The sequence below is a fragment of the Mustela nigripes genome, chromosome 9 (assembly GCF_022355385.1).
Source record: "Mustela nigripes isolate SB6536 chromosome 9, MUSNIG.SB6536, whole genome shotgun sequence".
NCBI lineage: Eukaryota > Metazoa > Chordata > Mammalia > Carnivora > Mustelidae > Mustela > Mustela nigripes.
In genome coordinates this window covers 4,655,002-4,672,037 of record NC_081565.1, presented here as the reverse complement: position 1 = coordinate 4,672,037, position 17,036 = coordinate 4,655,002, and the positions used below count along the sequence as shown (strand labels likewise).

Genomic DNA, 17,036 nt, shown 5'->3' with positions numbered 1-17,036 from the left:
GTGTTGCACGCAGGTGTGCATTCAGAGGTTCTGTAGTCAGAGAGCATGGAGAGCCTGATGGTGATGGACCGGGGTGCAGTGGGGGAAGCTGCTGTGTCCACGTGACGGGGTAATTGTTGTCTCCTTTGGACCTCTGGTTGCCCATGACGTTGGAACGTGGCTCTCTGAATGAGCTGGTACAAATGAGTTCTTTGCCTTCTTCAGGACTGATGAAGCCCATGATGCCCCAGGATGCCCTTGGGGGGACTGGCTGTCGCTCTGAGGACCAGAGCTGCGTGCCCCCACTGCAAGAGAGGAAAGTGGCCACCCTCGACCCAGCCCCCGTGTGGAGCCCCGAGGGTTACATGGCGTTGCAGAGCAAGGGCTACTCGCTTCCCCAGCCGAAATCCAACGACACTTTGGCCATGGACATGCACGTCAGGTGAGATGAAACATGGCCCTGTGGTCCTACATTTGAAGACAGAATCTCCATGTCCTGCTTGCAAGGGGCTCTGGGATGAAGCTCTGTCCCTGGAGGCATTGCCTGGAGAAAGGGCACTTTGCAGGTACTGGCAGTGCTCTCCGGGGATGGAGAATTGATGAGGTTTGCTCGAAGGCTTTTGTATGAGAGGCGATGACCTGCCGGCGAGACTGGCAGCGGCTAAGGAGAGGTCCCGGGTCAGAGGCAGATCTGTGGAACCTTGGGTCAGGGCGAAGGGTGGGGCTCGGCGGGGCCGAGTGCCCAGGTCATGGCTCCTTCCTGTGAAAGTGAAGCAAGCGGGCCCTGCTGGCCCAGTGCCCCAGACTCTCCACGGACTCCCAGCCTCCAGCCTGTCATTTGGACCAGAGGATTCCCAGCTGCTCTGCCTCCCTGTGGCTCGCTGAGTCCGCCAGCAGCCACCGCACTCTTCAGTCTGGACGCCAGGGGCCACCCAGCAATCTGTGGCCCAGCAGCTCTAAGACGTGTTTAAAGATAGAGCAAATGTTGGTGCTTGTGGAGGTTTTTTTTTTTGGTGGGTTTTTTTTTTTTTTTTCTTTTTTCATTTTCTTTTTAAAAAAATTTTTTTCTTTTTAAAACTAAACTCTGTGTTCAGCATGGAAACCAGGAACCAGGCTCCAATCACATTGACTGATTTTTCTGGTTCCTTTTCAGGAATGAAAGCTCTTACTCTGCCTCACCCGGAAGGTCAGGGGGCGTAGGCGCCCAGCGCGATCTCCTTGAGGAGAGAGGGGAGGAGTTCTTGAGTGCTTTTGACAAGAAGGCCCAAGCAGACTTTGACAGCTGTGTCTCTTCTCAAAGAATAGGCCAGGAGCTTTTGTTTCCACCCCAAGACCATGTTCAGGAAGCAGGTGCTCCTGGGGGTCATACCCCAGACCTCAGGTGTTCCCCGCTGGAGCCCGACTTTGCCCCAGCCGAGAAAAAGCCAGAGTATAACAATTGGGACGTTAGCCACCCACCAGAGGCCACCGACACAGCCAACAGCATCGAGAAGGGGGCGCCCCGGGAGGAGCCCTCATTTAACGCCTCCTCCTGGGAGAAGGGAGGGAGCCCCAACAATCAGCCACCCCTGCAGCCTGAGTGGACGCCTGAGCCCCGGGGCCCCAGCGGCCAGCACCCAGAGCAGACCAGCAGGACGCGGAGGTCCGGGCCCATCAAGAAGCCCGTGCTGAAAGCCCTCAAGGTAGAGGACAAGGAGAAGGAACTCGAGAAGGTGAAGCAGGAGCTGGGGGAGGAGGGTGCCCGCATGGCCAAGGAGAAGGGGCCGGTTCGCACCGCAGACAAGGATGAGGATGAGGAGAACGACCCTGCGCTGGCCAATTCCTCCCCCGCCCCGTTGGAGGACCAGGGCTCCGCCCGCGCTGGCTTGGGCCGTGAGGCCGGCAGGTGCGAAGAGGACGAGAAGCCGGATCGGGCCTGGGAGAGCAGACCGCCCCGGGAGTCCAGCGACACTCCCCCGACAAAGAGGAACAACTGGATCTTTATTGACGAGGAGCAAGCCTTTGGGGGTCGAGGGCAGGCCCGGAGCCGCGGCCGTGGCTTCCGAGAGTTCACGTTCCGAGGGCGGCCTGTGGGCGGCGGTCCTGGCCTCTGCAGTGGGGGGGTACTCGGGGCGCGGGGCATCTACAGCGGCGGCCCGAGGAGCGGCCGCGGCCGGGGGCTGCGGGACCTCGGCCAGCCAGAAGACTTCCCCAGGGCCAAGCCGCGGCGGCGAATCGCCAGCGAGACCCACAGTGAGGGCTCCGAGTACGAAGAGCTTCCCAAGCGGCGGCGGCAGCGAGGCTCGGAGAACGGGAATGAAGCCTCCCTCCTGGAGCGGGAGGGCAGTGCCCTGAGGAAGGGGGACTTCCGGGACTCCTGGCGCTCCAGCAAGGTGTGCTCCGAGGACCACAGCAGCCTGGAGGCTAAGAGCCGAGGCCCTCGTGCCTTTGGCCGGGCGCTCCCTCCCCGGCTGAGCAGCTGCGGCTACGGGCGGAGAACCTTTGTGTCCAAAGAGGCCGCCCACTGGCAGAGCAAGAGCCCGGGCTCCTCCTGGCAGGAGTACAGCTCCCCAGATGCGTGCGGGTCCCGGCGACCCGCAGACAGGGACTGTGTCCCCGATGCCTACAGACATTCTGACTCTTTTGGTGCCAGGGCCTTCGAGGACAGCCGCCTGGAGGACAAGAGGCCTTTCTTCCCTGACGACCACACGGCCGACCCAGAAGGCACAGAGAACCGGCCGTTCCGGAGAAGACGCCCCCCTCGCCAGGACAAGCCACCACGCTTTCGGCGCCTCCGGCAGGAGCGAGAATCCCTGGGCCTCTGGGGGCCTGAGGAGGAGCCCCACCTGCCGGCAGGGCCATGGCCAGGCCGGCCCAAGCTCTGCCCCGGGGATAAGAGTGGGTCCCCCGAGCTCTCGTACCAGAACTCATCTGATCACGCCAATGAGGAGTGGGAGACGGCCTCCGAGAGCAGCGACTTCAGCGAGAGGCGGGAGCGGCGTGAGGGCCCAGGGGCTGAACCCGACCCCCAGGCGGATGGCAGCCTGCCCGGGGCTGCTGTGGGCGAGAAGAAGGAGCTGGCCAAGAGGAGCTTCTCCAGCCAGAGGCCCCTGGCTGACAGGCAGAGCCGAAAGCTGGAGCCGGGGGGGTTTGGGGAGAAGTCAGTTAGGCCAGGTGGTGGTGACGCTTCTCCCCGTTATGAGAGCCAACAGAGTGGGACGCCTTTGAAAGCCAAAAGGTAAAACACAAACCCAACCCTGGGCTCTTTTCTGTTGCTGTTGTTTTGTTACTAAGCCTGTTTTTTTAAGCAGCACTCCATGCATGCGTGTCCCGCCGTGTGTCAGGAGCCGACTCTGTCCCTCTGTTGTGCCCTGGGGCGGGTGGGGGGGGCTGCCTGCCAAGACCATTATGTATGAGCGTCTCCATCACTCACTCCTGCACTGCTTGTCTGCTTCTTTCATGTGTGGTTGTCATTGTTGTCGTGGCTTGGACACCAGAACTTAAAGTCCCTGCCCCAGTGGCACTTGTGTGGTGGCCACCCTGCTGAGGCGGCGCTGCCTATGGACGGTGCCAGCCTCCCAGATCCCTCCGCCCTGCGGCTGCTGTCACCCAGTGGCCTTAGGGGCCTCTGGCCTTCTGGCCCTGAGTCTGCTTCTCGACAGTGAGGAAATGCGGCCCTGCTTTGGGGATTAACCCCCTCCTTGTGGAAAGAGCCAGGCCATAACAGCAGGGTGTGAGGTGTCCGAGGCCCTGTGAGCATCTCTCATGGGACCTGGGGGTTTTGGGGGTTGATCTGTGCTCTGGGGCTGCTTGTTGCCCACAGACTGCCTGGAATCTGGGAAGGGGGGAGAGCACATGCAGGGAGTCACTTGGGTCGCCTGATCTCCTGACCACACACAGGCCACAGCTCAGGCTGAGGAAGGCTGCTTCCTACCTCCTGGCCTCCTTAGAATCCAGAGCCAGAAACCTGGGGTGGAGCTGTCTCAGAGCCCCAGAGGAGGGGCCCTCTGAGAATGCTGGTCCTTCCGGGTGTCTGCCCAGCCTCGCTGTCCCGGCCCCAGATGCCAAGACTTGGCTTTGCTTCTGACTTCTGCCGAGAGCTAGGGTCAAGTCTGGCTCCTTGCTGGCCAGTTTTGTGTGCCTAGGGCAGAAAGTTCTGTGGCTCTGCTCAGGGCAAGCCCTTCATTGTCTCCTCTGCACAGGCCCGCTGAGTGTGGCACACTTTGGGGAAGGAACAGAGGTGCTGAGCCCCGGAAGGGGCGGGGGAGGAGTGGTGCTCCCCGTGAGTGGGCAGAGCTGTTGAAGCGGTGTGTGGGGGGGGTGCCACGGGGCCTCGCACACCATGCACGGCTGCCGGAAAGCAGCATCGACCGAACGACGGGATGCTGTAGGTCAGGGCGCTGTGTCCGTGCGCGCTGGTGCACGTTCCCTCCTTCCCCGGCCTTCAGCCGTGTCCGAGCTGACGAGCTCCTCCTTCCTTTACAGGTCCCCAGACGAGGCCTTGCCTGGAGGTCTTGGTGGAGGCGGTGGTGGGAGCGGCCACTACGCGCTGGAGCGACCAGCCCATGCCACTTCTGACGCCCCCGACGTCCCCCGCGAGAAGGCAGAGGAGACCAAGCTGGCTGTTCAGAGGGCGGGTGGACAGGGAGAGACCATGGAGCAGTTTGACCTGAGCTACGGAAGTGAGTCTGTCCTCTCGCGACTTCAGAGGGAAGAGCAGCGGCCTCCGTGGGGCTGCGGCGTCTGCCCGTCTGTAGAGCAGATAGGATTCCTCCCCCTTGTTGCTCCCAGCCTTGCTGATGCCCGGAGCTGCCCTGCGGTGTCCCAGTTTCAAAGAGGGGGAACCGCGGCCCAGAGAGGTTGAAGGGTTTGTCCGGGAGCAGAACTGGGAGTTTCTGTTTCCAGAGATTGTCTTCGTAACTGTAGTGCTCCTCGGGTCTCTGGTTTGGGATAACCAGGTGCCGAGGGGTTGCCGGGAGGGTGGAGAGAGCCCAGCGGGCTTTCCATAGACCCTGCAAGCATGCTCGTCCTGGAGGCCTGGAGCCGGCTACTGCCGGCCTCCTGAGCTGAACCGTCCTTGGATTCCAGCAGCTGGTAGGGCTGTGTTATCCTTTCTGCTGATGAATGGAAACAACCGTCCCTTCTTGTGAAATCTGGGTTCAGATTCCATCATTGAAAACTGCGGGTCCAGCCCTGGGGAGGAGAGTGAAGTGGGCCCCATGGCGGGTGAAGGCTTCATCGAGGTCCTTACCAAGAAGCAGCGCCGCCTGCTGGAAGAAGAGAGGAGGAGGAAGGAGCAGGCCGTGCAGGTGAAGGGGCCGGGGAGCTGGCGGGCCGGGACACAGAAACCCAGAGCCAAAGGAGGCGAGTTCTGAATGAAGCCCAAGATAGAAGAGGGGAAGGGGGGAGTACTTCTGTGGCCCCCATTGTCCTATGGGAGGAGGTGGGAGTATCCTGTTCTCCAAGAGGGTGATTTGTCCCTGGTGACGACGGTAGGACGCCAGCCTCCATCAGCCACTCCAAGCCCGCTCTCCTCCCACTGCTCTGGCTTGTGTGGGATGAGATTTGTCACCTGGGGCATCACGAGGCTCGGGGACCCTGTCCTCAGACGTAGTCAGGGCTGTCCGCTGCGCACACGGCCTCTGCGGCCCCTTCTGGGGCAGTTCAGTTGGCAGTGCCGTTCACCTGTGGTTGAGGCATCAGGAGGCGACTATTCCAGCATCTCTGGAACAGTTTCTGGTGGGGGCGGTTGGGGGCCCAGGGTGTTGTCCCTGCGAAGAAATTGTTGCTCTTTATGCTTCATGTCAAGACTGGACACATCATCCTTTTTCTCCTCAGATGCCCGTCAAGGGGCGAGGTCTTCCCTCCCGTATTCCTCCCCGGTTTGCTAAAAAGCAAAACAACTTGTGCCTGGAGCAGAGTGACATGACCGTGCCCGGCAGTAGCCTGGGCACCGAGATTTGGGAGAGCAGCAGCCAGGGTAAGAGTTGGGCGCTTGGGCTCAACTGCTTGGCTCAGGGCTGTCCTCTGGGCCCAGGGTCCCTTCTCGGGAGCATCCTGCTTTGGGGCTTTGAATGCCCATGTGGCTTTCTGGGTTCCCTGCCTCCTCTCCAGAGCCCCAGTGTCCCATGCAATCGCAGCCCCACCCCCGCTGGTGTAGCCCCTGGACAAAAGTAGCTGCTCCCTGCCTGAAATTTGGGACAGGAGCACACCCCTCCGTGTGTCCAGTGGTCTGGATGACGAGAGCCCCGTCTCTGCTAACCCTAACCCTAACCCTTCCTTCTCCCCTGTGGAAGAGCTGCAGTTGACTGTTAGGGAGGCGGAAAGGGTCCAAAGCTTGCCTGTCTATGCTGCAAGCCGGCCCGGACCCCGACTCCGGGGGGTTCTGTCAGTTTCTCCTGATGCTCTCTCAGCAAGAGAGTGAGGGCACCTGATTCTTGGAAAATTTATTTCCCCGAACTTTAAAAACAAAAAAAATTCTAATTCAGTGTTCCTTTTCTGGTCTCTTCATTTTAAAATATAAAACCATTTCATTCAAGCAGGTTTTTCTTGAATGCCTACTCTGGGCAGAGCCTTACAGAGTACACAGGTGAAGGAGAGAAGGGAACACATGGTGCCTGGCAGGGGAGCTTAGGGTAACTCGTCCGTTTCCCATGTGCTCTGCGGAGTAGCCAAGGTCTCCAGAGCGCAGTGACGTGACCCCAGAGCCACAGGACAGACACCCGCAGTTCTGGGTTCTGGGTATTCTTTGAGTTTGACCATGTGATCTTGCTTCCAGCATGTTAGAACACCACCACTGGGGGAGAGGGGAGCCTGCCTGACTGAGCGGATTAAGCTTTTGCCTTCAGCTTAGGTCACGATCCCAAAGTTCAGGATGGGGCCATGCCCCGGGCTCCCTGCCAGCAGGGAGCCTGCTTCTCCCTCTACCCCTCACCCCCCCACTTTGTACTCTCTCGCACGCCCCCTCTGTCTCTCCCTCTCTCAAATAAATCAAATCTTAAAAACACCCCCCCCCACACACACACAAAAACCATTGGTAGAAACGTAAGCTTTGATTGGAAGTATAATGATCTTTAAGCTGTCGCTGTCCGATGATTCGGTTGCACGTGTGAGTGTTGGTTATCACACTCTGAACGTCCGCAGATGCCTGCCCGCTCATCCCTCGGAGCGGGCAGGACTCCCCCTGCCCCTGCTCTCGGGGCTTCGCTGTTAGGACTCTCCATCGCATCCCGGCTGCTTGTGTGCTGGGGGTATGGTTGCTGGATCTGAAAACAGCGCGTCAGGTTCTGTGGTCTGTGGCTTCTGTGGGACTCTTGGAGTGGTCCTTGAGCTGGCAGGAGTTGAGTGATCCTGGCTTGAGTCTTTGTGAGGGCTGCTGGCTTGTAGAAATGAATCCTTGGCTTAAGTGAGAGAAAGCTACGCTTCGCAGGGATGGCGGTGCAGAATCCTCCCAGATGGGGTGAGACCTGCCGGCGGGCCTGCCGGAGCACCCTGTTGATAGAGGACGAGAAGTGCGTTTATGAGAGTCTGAGCTTGCTGGGAAGTTGCGTAAAGCTCCCGGGGGTCCCGTCTCTCCGGCGCGCTGCTGACAGGGCAGGGAGGGCGGGTGGCGGCCTGGGTGTGTGTCGGCGGCACCCGGGCTCGTGGCTCCGGCCTCAGGCTTCCTCTGCGATGCCCTGACGCTCTGTCTTGCTCCCTCGGGCAGCCCTTCCCGTTCAGGCCCCGACCAGCGACTCCTGGACAAAAGCTGCCACTGCCTTCGGCAGCGCCGAGCCCGGCTCCGCCGAGGTGAGTGACCGCCTCGCTGCTTGGGCCCCCTGCGTGCCCACCGCAGCTGCGGAGCTTGGCCCCGGGGCCGTTTCCACAGGCCCCGGCTTGGCACTCAACTTCCTTCTTGACTTATCATCTGTGTGAGGGCCCGGTGTGAAGGGGAGGGGGTGATTAACCCGAGTGGGTGGGCAGCCGGGGCCTCTCGCGCGAGCTGGTGGTGGCGGCCGGTCTCTCTGACCTGGGTCACAAGGGCATGAGTTTGGCAGCCGTGTCCCTGGCACCCACTGTGTACCTTGTGCTTCCAGCCGTGTCTTCAGGTGTTGGCCGCCATCGGTGGGTCAGGGTAGAGGTCCGGACAGGCGTACTCGGGGGCTGTGTCTCAGCCACGGGCTTGGTCTTGCTTCCTGGTCCCACGCTGGGGTTCGGGGGTCAGGACTCCTGACGCATTTTGTCCGTCGCACAGCAGGGTTTTAAGAGCAGCCAGGGGGACAGCGGCGTTGACCTGAGCGCAGAGTCTCGGGAGTCGTCTGCGACCTCCTCCCAGCGCAGCTCCCCGTACGGCGCCCTGAAACCGGAGGACATGCACGGGCCTGGCCTGGAGCCCAAGGCTGACGGCCACAAGGAGCAGGCTCAGAAGCAGTCCGAGCCGAAGGTACGCTGGACGTGCGTTCACGGTGGCCTGGGCCAGGGCAGGAGGGGCTGTCACCCTTTGTCTTCCTCCCCTCTTCCTGGGGCTCAGGGGTTGGGGGTTGGGGTCCTTCCAGTGTGTGTTTCTCAGCATCCCTGGTTTTCCATCAAGGATGCAGAACAAGGGTCAGGACAGAGCAAGGAGCACAGACCAGGACCCATCGGCAATGAGCGGTCTCTGAAAAACCGAAAGGGCTCGGAGGGGGCCGACCGGCTGCAGGGGGCCGTCGTCCCGCCTGTTAACGGGGTGGAGATTCACGTGGATTCTGTATTGCCGGTGCCGCCCATTGAATTTGGAGTCAATCCAAAAGTAAGGCCGGGCTGTGTTTCCTTCCTGCCCTTCATCCTTCTTTTTATGCTTGGAGAGAGAGGAGGGTGCGGACATGGGGTTGTCAGTGAGAACAAGCAGCAGGTGGGAGCTAAGAGTACTCTGGGGGACGTGTCAGTGTGCTGGACACGGCAGGCACGACTGAGCTGCCTTCTGGATCATTCTTCTGGCACTAGCCAGGTTCTCAGGCTGAGTGGACGGGTTATTTTCACTGTCTCCATTGGGTTGCCCAGTGGGCACGGGCAGGGGGCACAGAGGGAGTGGCAGGGGGTGGCATCTTTTCTTGGATGCTGTCTGGTGAATGCTGCTCAGTCGATTTTTTGAGTCACTGAGACTGTGGGTCAAGTTGATGTGTGCCTCTGCTGAAAGGTGGGCCGATGATTTCAGTGGGCTCTTCGTCCTCCTCAGGACTCTGATTTCAGCTTGCCGCCTGGCTCTGCCTCTGGTCCTGCGGGGAATCCGGTCGTCAAACTTCAGGATGCCTTGGCCAGTAACGTGAGTGTGCTTCGCCCCCAAGCTCCTTTGTTCTCTGTGCTGGCAGGCCTGGAACGAAGGGAGCAAGCCTCCTGGGGGGCTGGAGGGCAGCGTGAAGCCAGAGGAGGGGACCAGTACCAGGTTTGGGGGTCAGCCACCTGACCTGGGTATGAGGTGTGCCCCATTTGCTAGCTGGTTGCACGACCTTGGGCAGGTTGTGTAAATGTTCCATACCCTGGTTTTGTGATCCTAAAAGGGGAGAATGTAATTCCCAAGGTTTGGTTTATTTGGCACTTCCCAATTCTCTGATCTTCCAAGTTCTGTGCTTACGTATGTGTGATGGGACCGGGGTATTTTTATTCTGAGTAGTTTCTCACAAGCCCTGTAATAGGTTTATGGGCACTGGGCACGTGTGGGCAGGTCTTTTGAGCACATATCCAAAGAAATGCTACAAGGACCTCTTTAGTTTTTGGCGGCCAAGACAGGACCTGGGGTCTCTAAGCTGGGTTCCGGTGCCTCCGTGTGCCATGGGGTGAGCGCGTGGACGTGGCTCTCCATGGATTCTGCTGCGGGAGTCCGTGAAGGCAGCTATCTGGAGGAGACAGCCGTGGTCTCTGTTGCTCGCAGCCTTGTCCCAGGGTCGTGAGCACATGAGGCCCGAACTGAAGGTGCATTTCGCTGTGCTGTCGTTCTGCCTCTGTGCCTGTCGTACCCCATGGTCTCCTCCTCTCCAGGCGGGCTTGGCCCCGAGTATTCCCATCCTCCGGCGCGACCATCACATCCAGAGGGCCATCGGCCTCTCCCAGATGTCCTTCCCCACCGCGGACCTCACCCTGAAGGTAACACCAGCACAGAGCGACGGGGTTACTGCCTGGGGGCCTTAGCTGGGGAAGAGGCCAGAGCAAGCAGCCCCACCCGCCGTCCCCCATCCTCCATCTGTGCCAGACACCGCCTTCCTGGTGGTAATGCTTCCGCTCGCTTTGCTTTTCAGATGGAGTCTGCACGCAAGGCTTGGGAAAACTCTCCCAGTTTGCCAGAGCAGAGCTCTCCCAGTGGGACGGGCTCAGGCATCCAACCCCCATCGTCTGTGGGAGCCTCCAATGGGGTCAGCTACAGCTCCTTCGGTGGGGTTTCCATGCCGCCCATGCCTGTGGCCTCTGTCGCGCCTTCAGCTTCTCTTCCAGGTATGCCCGCCCGACATACACACATACCCATCCCTGCCCGAACCAGCTCGGGCGGTCGTCCCCCATTCTCAAGAGAAGCTTGGATTGCTTGCGTTAAGGAGTGTGCAGAAGTAGGAGCTGGTGTGCAGTCAGGAGGTCATAGCTTCCCAGGCACTGCAGATAACTTGCCTGTCCCGCTTCCCTGCTCCCCTCCCCAGGGAAGCCGCTGGTGAGGGGCTCAGCCCCCTGCACTGCAGCCCCTTCGTCTGTGAGAGAAGACTGGCTGTCCACGGGTTAGCCGATGAGACGAGGTCATAGCTGGAAAGTGCTTCATGTCAGTCAAGCCCTCAATGAGTGGGAGTCTGCTTCCCCACAGTGCTGGCGTTCAGAGGGCCAGGGCAGGGTTTTGAGGGCCCAGCTGCCCGAGTCCCAGTGATGCTGTTCCTATAGACCATTTCTAACCCTCCTCTGTGGGCTTGGTGCGGGGGGAGAGAAGAGCCAGGGTCCGAGACCCGGGCCATGTCTGCAGCAGTGGGGTCATTCCCGACAGTGCAGGCCAGCGGTTGGGGGCGAGGGTGGGATGGAGCCTGTTGCCGCCCTGGGCCCTGATGCCGCCACCTGCCCGTGTTCCCCAGCAGGTGAGTCCGAGTGGGGCTGCTGGAGCACAGGGCCAGCAGCACGGGCCTAGCGGCACGGGGCTGAGCAGGTTCTGCACACACTCCCTCCCGCCGCCTTCCTAGGAAGGCGGGCACACGTGAACATTCGGGAACGGTGAGGCTTGACTCCGTTCTGTCTCCTCTGGGCTTCTGTTCGCAGGCAGTCACCTGCCGCCTCTCTACCTGGACGGCCACATGTTCGCAAGTCAGCCCCGGCTGGTTCCCCAGACCATACCTCAGCAGCAGAGTTACCAGCAGGTGAGGGCGGCCAGCCAGGTGGCTCCGTGGGGGACGGGGGAGCAGTGACCTCCTGCGTTGACCTGTGCATTGTCTTACGTCCTCGTCCCTCCTATGTAATGCCCAGCTCCCTGTCCGTCCTAGCAGCCAGGAAATGGTCAGTGAACGGACACAGGAGAGACGGGGAAGAGGAATGGAGCTCTGCACTCCAGACTCTCCGTTTCCCTCTTTCAGACTTCTTCCTGTGTCCTAGCTGGGGAATTAGCTGAAATGGAATTCTCTTTGGTATCCTTTGGTATCAGGTATCCTTCTGATGAAGAGAAGAAAGGCCTAGAGTCCCAGGCATGGATTCGTTAGAAAGAGGTAGTTTTAGAAATGTGCAGGCGTTTGTTTTCATGCAGGATGGGCGCGTTTTCTGTGCCGCAAGGGGCGGAGTTCTGGAGTCCCCCTCCTGAAGCTGTGGAGCCTTCGTACGGTCCAGCACCCTCTGGACCTCGGTGCCAGGATGGTGGCTCCCTTGGGCAGAAGCAGATTTGGGGACCGAGGAAAGAGGACTTGGCCCATCCCAACCTCTTGATAAAACATTTAAAAATATCACGCTGTTTAGATTTATAAGATGTTGATCTTCGCGTGACCAGATCGTACTGCACGCACTCTTCGTGTGCGTGTCCCGCTCACCGTCGGTTCCAAAACGCACGGCTGTCAGTACCTGTAGCTAGGATTCGTTCTCGCTGTTGTACAGAATCCACCGTAGGAACATACCAGCATTTGGGATTACGACACGTTTGCTTTTTCCCAAGAGCAGGGAGAGCACCGGAGGAACACAGCCCAGTGTGCATTCAGGGCAGTGTTCCTGCTGCCGCGTGGTGCGGGGGTGGGGCGCGGCGGGGGGACCGGAGCAGCAGCCTGGAGGGCCCCGCGGTTACTGCCCGGCTTCCCGTCCGCAGGCTGCCGCTGCCCCGCAGATCCCGCTCTCCCTTCACACGTCTCTGCAGGCTCCAGCCCAGCTGGGACTGAGGGGCGGGCTGCCCGCCTCCCAGGCTCAGGAGATCTTCAGCTCCTTGCAGCCCTTCAGGTGAGATGCAGCCTGGGAGGTCTGCGCCCGCGGCCTGTAGGCTCGTCCCCTTCGTTGTGCAGCTGATCTGCGCCTCTCTGCTTTTGGGGTGGAGGGGGGGATCGCAGTCACTTTGGAGTCCTTCCTAACTGCTGCAGAAGCTGCACGGGCTTGATGGTCCTCCCCGGGCTTTGGTTTTTTTCCCCACGTCATCCTGCCCCTTCCCAGCCTCTCCCTGTCCACCCTGGGTCTGCTCTTCCCATGTGTCCGAAGTCCCGGCCTTTGGCGTCACCCAGGTTTTCCCGTGCCTTATACAGCCTGGATATGTATTTTAGTATAGACGCTCAAACTGTGGTTTCTAGACCAGCACATCCCCGTCTAGGAGCCTGTTACAAATGCAGGTCCTCAGACTCTGTCCCAGATCTCCTAAGTCAGAAATTCGGGATGTGGGGAGCAGTGAGGCCAGCGGTCTGGGTCTCAGCATACAGGGTGTGGGGAGCGTGATGTGTGCACTTACTTGAGGTCCGCTGGCGTGCTCCCGCCTCTGACCAACCACGTGTCTGGTTTTGCAGATCTCAGGTGTACATGCATCCCAGCCTGTCACCGCCCAGCACCATGATTCTCTCTGGAGGCACAGCCTTGAAGCCTCCGTACTCGGCGTTCCCAGGCATGCAGCCCTTAGAGATGGTGAAGCCCCAGTCCGGCTCCCCCTACCAGCCCATGAGTGGAAACCAAGCTCTGGTGTATGAGGGCCAGCTGGGCCAGGCTGCTGGCCTGGGCGCCTCCCAGTTGTTGGACTCCCAGCTCCCACAGGTTAGGCATTCAGTCCCTCCTGCTCAGAACGCTAGGCCGCTTTCTTTCATGACTCTTTTTCCTTTTTGTCTGCCTCTTGAGGTGTGGTCTGCTGCTTGTGACCCTTGTGACTGGTCCCTGGGCCGCTAGAACTGAGGACAGGTTCTCTGGCTGATGGGAACGGTGCGGTCTCCTATCTATCCCCCAGAGTGCTGCTGCTCCCACGGCCTCTCTCCACCCTCCTCCTCTGGGTCTTGGAGATGGGGTGCTGTCCTTGCGCACCAGTGATGCATCTAGGCTGCTCTCCCTCCTCCTCCCCAAAACCCCAGCTCTGGAGCCTGTACTGTGCACTGCTCCACTAGCCTCCAGGGGGCTGTGGGTCCACATGATGAATCCAGTGTTCGGTTTCTCGTCTTCCTGTCCCGTGACCATCAGCAGTATGAGGCGGCTTTGAGTCTCCCCAGCACAGCTCCTAATCTAGCCGCTCGTGGTTTTGATGTCTGCATAGGTGATTGCCTGGTCTCTGTTCCACAGTCCCCTTGCCAGCAGTGCTCCGCTGTGCTCACGGTCCGTCTGGGCTGGTCAGTGCCGGAAGCTGTCCCTCTTTTGTCATCTCAGGCTTTAGGGTCCTGCCATTCACCAGCTCTGCTCCTCTAGCTCTCCCCGTCCAGTGACCCAGGCTCTGGCCACCTGTTTCCCACGTGCCCCAGTGGGTTCACGTCCTTCCCTCCCCAGCTTAGCAGAGCTGGGCCATTGCTTTTGCCCTCAGTCGTCCTCCGGTGTTGTCATCTCGGTAAAGTCCGGTCCTGTGTCTGCACAGCCGTCTGCGCCCGCGATAAAAAACAGACCTGCTTGGGCTACGCACAGCCACGCACCGACAGCCACCTTCGGGAGCGCCCATGTCCCTGCACCTGGCCTGTCAGTCCCCTGCCCCCACGGCGGGTTTCAGACTTTCTCCTCCCCGCCTTCCGCCTGTCACCATGTGGCATCTGGCTTCCTGTGTCACTGGAGAGATACAAGCAGGGACAAAATGAGATCTTGTACAGAGTGCCCCCTGCTGGGTCTCCTGGCCCAGGGGTGGGGGGGTGGGGGGTTGCCTGGCGGTGCCTGGGCCAGGCCCTTCAGCCAGGCTCCTGCTCCTTCCCTCAGGCGCTGTGGGGCCTGGCTCTGGAGGAAGAGCCTCCTGTGGACCCTATTATTCCCCTTATCCCCTCGTTAAAGAGACAAAACCCCATAAAACTTTTTCTTAGGACACCCGCAGCTCCTGATGGTGGTTTTTTCCTCTCAACCCCCCACCCCCGCACCGGCACCGCACCTGTTCTCAGGCAGCGTTCCTTCTGGAACCCTCTTCCTCACCTCTGTGCTCTGCGGGCTCCCTGTGCACCCTGGGCTCTGCCCTCCAGTCTCTGTTCTGCCCCGTGGCTCTAAGTCCCAGCAACATGGGTCTTCCCAGTCCCACCAGGTATATGTTTTCCAGCCTGCGGGCTGCCTGTCCCTTCTGCTCCGGCGTCCTACGGCGTCTCAGACATAATAGCGAAGGCATCAAATCCAAAGCCCGATTTTCTCCCAGTCGTTATGGCTGTCTTATCCGTGTAGGCCGCTGCTTGCCCTCATGCCCTCTCTGATCCTTCAGGTGCTCTTGGCTCTACCTTTGGAAATTACCAGAATCCAGCCATTTCTTGGGCCCAAACATTTGTTCTCAACACAGCAGCCAGGGGGCCCGTGAAACACAAGTGTAGCCACACCACCCTTAGCTGGAGCTCCAGCAGCGTGGCGCCAGCCTCCTGTTCGTCCTGCAGCCTGTCATGTGCAAGAAGGAGCGGGGGTCTAGACACTCTGGCGGCCACCGTCTCTGTGATGCAGTTCCAATAGATCCTTCTGATCCCCACCGTGGACTCAATGCAGGGGGATGAAGAGGAAAGTGACTGAGAGACAGCAAGTGGCCTCCCTGCCCCAGTCCAGAGTCTCCAGGCTCCCCTCCCTGTCGCCACGCGGTGCTGGACTTGACAAGGAGTCTCACAGAGCTTGTTGTCACCACGCCCCCCACCCCTGCCCCATACACCTTCTGCTGTCATAATAGCCTTCAGAAGCCTCCAAGAGTCTCCAGTTCCAGGAACCCTGAACCCCAGAACCCAGCTGAGTTTTCCATCACCTTTAGAGGCAAAACAGTTAAAGGGATTTTGCCTTTTTGTGCCTTCCAAAGGGGTACATAGATACACGTCCATACAGTATCTCTTCTCAACATAGCAGCCGGGATGCCAAATACATTTGCTTTCAGGGGTTTGTTGGCCATTCTTTCCTAAGAGCCCTCCTGCCCCTAAGCACAGGGGTTTGCTGCCTACAGTCCCCACGCTGGGTCTGCATCCATTGTGGCCCTGTCCTCGCTGTGCCCTGAGTCTGACCATGTCCTCGTGCTTGCCCCTGATGCACATAACGTGCACTCGGTAAGCCTTTGCTGGTTGGAAGCAGTAAAGTCTGGGGTGCACGTGGCCCTGTGCAGTCCCGGAGAGGAGCCTCTCACATCCCATGCCCCCCCAGGAACACCTCCTAGCGTGGCAGTCGTTATGGCAGTCTCCGGCAGGCACGGTCCTAAGCTTGTCTTCTCCACCTGCCTGGTTTCAGCGGTCACACTTGCCTCCGAGGCTGTGCCCTAGCAGAAATCCCGAACCTGTTTTACCGTGCACAGGCTGTGCTTGAATTCTGTGGAAGTGAGAACCTGATGTGTAGCGCGTGTTTGCTCTCAGGGTCACATGTAAACAGTAGTTTGTGGCTTCCTCCCCAACATCCATTTTCGTCTTAATTATCCCTGTTCTCTAGCAGCTGACGATGCCGCTGCCGGGCTCCCAGCTCCCCCTGCCACGGTACGGCTCTGGGCAGCAGCCCCTGATTCTGCCGCAGTCCATCCAGCTGCCGCAGGGGCAGAGCCTCTCTGTCGGGGCCCCCCGAAGAATCCTTCCACCCGGCTCCCAGCCTTCGGTCCTTACCACCAGCAGAGAGGTAAAGGAGGACTCCATCCCACTCTGTCCTGGGGAGAATCGTTGCTAGTCAGGAAGCACTCTGGGCAGGAAGTGCCAGAGGTTGGGGTGCGAGCTCTTGGCCTCACCAGACCACTGGTTTCCTGCTCATGGTAAAGTCCTCTAAGAACCCCATGGCGGGGCCCCCTTGGTTCCTTGTAAGCAAGGGACACGAGCCAAGACTCAGAGCAGAAAGATGTGTGGAGTTGACGTGCCAGGGGGGTTGCGCTGGGGTGTATCAGAGACTGGTCCCAGACGTCCCCACCGACCTTGTCTAGGACTGGGCTCCAGGCTCTGCTGATGGGCATTCTGGTGGTGCACAGTCCTTTCTTGCTACCCTACTGTAAGAGAACAAAAACGGGACAGTTCTTGGTTCTAAGAAGAAGCCTCTTGAACCCCAACGGGGGTGGGGGGCGTGGAGGGGAGTACGGATTCCTTTGGACAATCCCTCTCTACCCCCGGGGATTCTCATCGGCTGTGCACGGGTGAGGGCCGGGCGTCTCTGGGGCCCTCAAACAATTGCTCATTCCTTCTTGATGCCTTTAGTCCTCTCAGATGGAGATGAAGGGCTTCCACTTTGCCGACAGTAAACAGAATGTTCCTTCCGGAGGCTCCGTGGCGTCACCGCAGACTTACAGGTAAAGAAATGCCCTGGGGGTCGGATGCTGCGTCCCGGAGTCCTTGGTCTGGACGGGACTGAGTTGTTCAGTAGAGTCCTAGGCGCCCGGGGAGAGCTCTGGAAGGGCGTTGAGGCTGGTTCCCCTTTGAGGCCCCGTGTCACCTTGAAGTTCAGTGCTGGGACACACGCATGTTTTAGGCAGCCACGGGGAAGTTGTGAACTGGCGGAGTGGTTTTGCTTTTAGTCATCATGATAAAATGCTCTGGTTTGGGAGAGCTTTCTGG

At 59.6% G+C, this 17,036-nt stretch overlaps 1 protein-coding gene and 1 non-coding gene across 10 annotated transcripts in view; both read left to right on the top strand.

Moving 5' to 3' along the window:
- PRRC2B (proline rich coiled-coil 2B) overlaps positions 1-17,036 on the top strand; it is a 59,766-nt gene that overhangs the window by 37,003 nt on the left and 5,727 nt on the right. For 3 of the 9 annotated variants that reach the window (XM_059410506.1, XM_059410503.1, XM_059410508.1), the window contains exons 14-29: positions 205-421; positions 1,133-3,196; positions 4,444-4,640; positions 5,122-5,267; positions 5,797-5,938; positions 7,664-7,746; positions 8,192-8,380; positions 8,528-8,725; positions 9,152-9,238; positions 9,952-10,056; positions 10,209-10,401; positions 11,197-11,294; positions 12,221-12,348; positions 12,900-13,140; positions 15,937-16,116; positions 16,680-16,771. In XM_059410506.1, coding sequence (XP_059266489.1) covers positions 205-421; positions 1,133-3,196; positions 4,444-4,640; positions 5,122-5,267; positions 5,797-5,938; positions 7,664-7,746; positions 8,192-8,380; positions 8,528-8,725; positions 9,152-9,238; positions 9,952-10,056; positions 10,209-10,401; positions 11,197-11,294; positions 12,221-12,348; positions 12,900-13,140; positions 15,937-16,116; positions 16,680-16,771 — 4,360 coding nt within the window. Of the gene's footprint in view, positions 1-204; positions 422-1,132; positions 3,197-4,443; positions 4,641-5,121; positions 5,268-5,796; positions 5,939-7,663; positions 7,747-8,191; positions 8,381-8,527; positions 8,726-9,151; positions 9,239-9,951; positions 10,057-10,208; positions 10,402-11,196; positions 11,295-11,575; positions 12,175-12,220; positions 12,349-12,899; positions 13,141-15,936; positions 16,117-16,679; positions 16,772-17,036 lie in introns of those variants that run through there. The other 6 variants (XM_059410507.1, XM_059410510.1, XM_059410504.1 and 3 more) reach the window with 4 other exon arrangements.
- On the top strand, positions 14,969-15,052 carry LOC132025264 (small nucleolar RNA SNORD62). Its single transcript, XR_009406519.1, has one exon. It is a non-coding gene; the product is annotated as a small nucleolar RNA SNORD62 (small nucleolar RNA).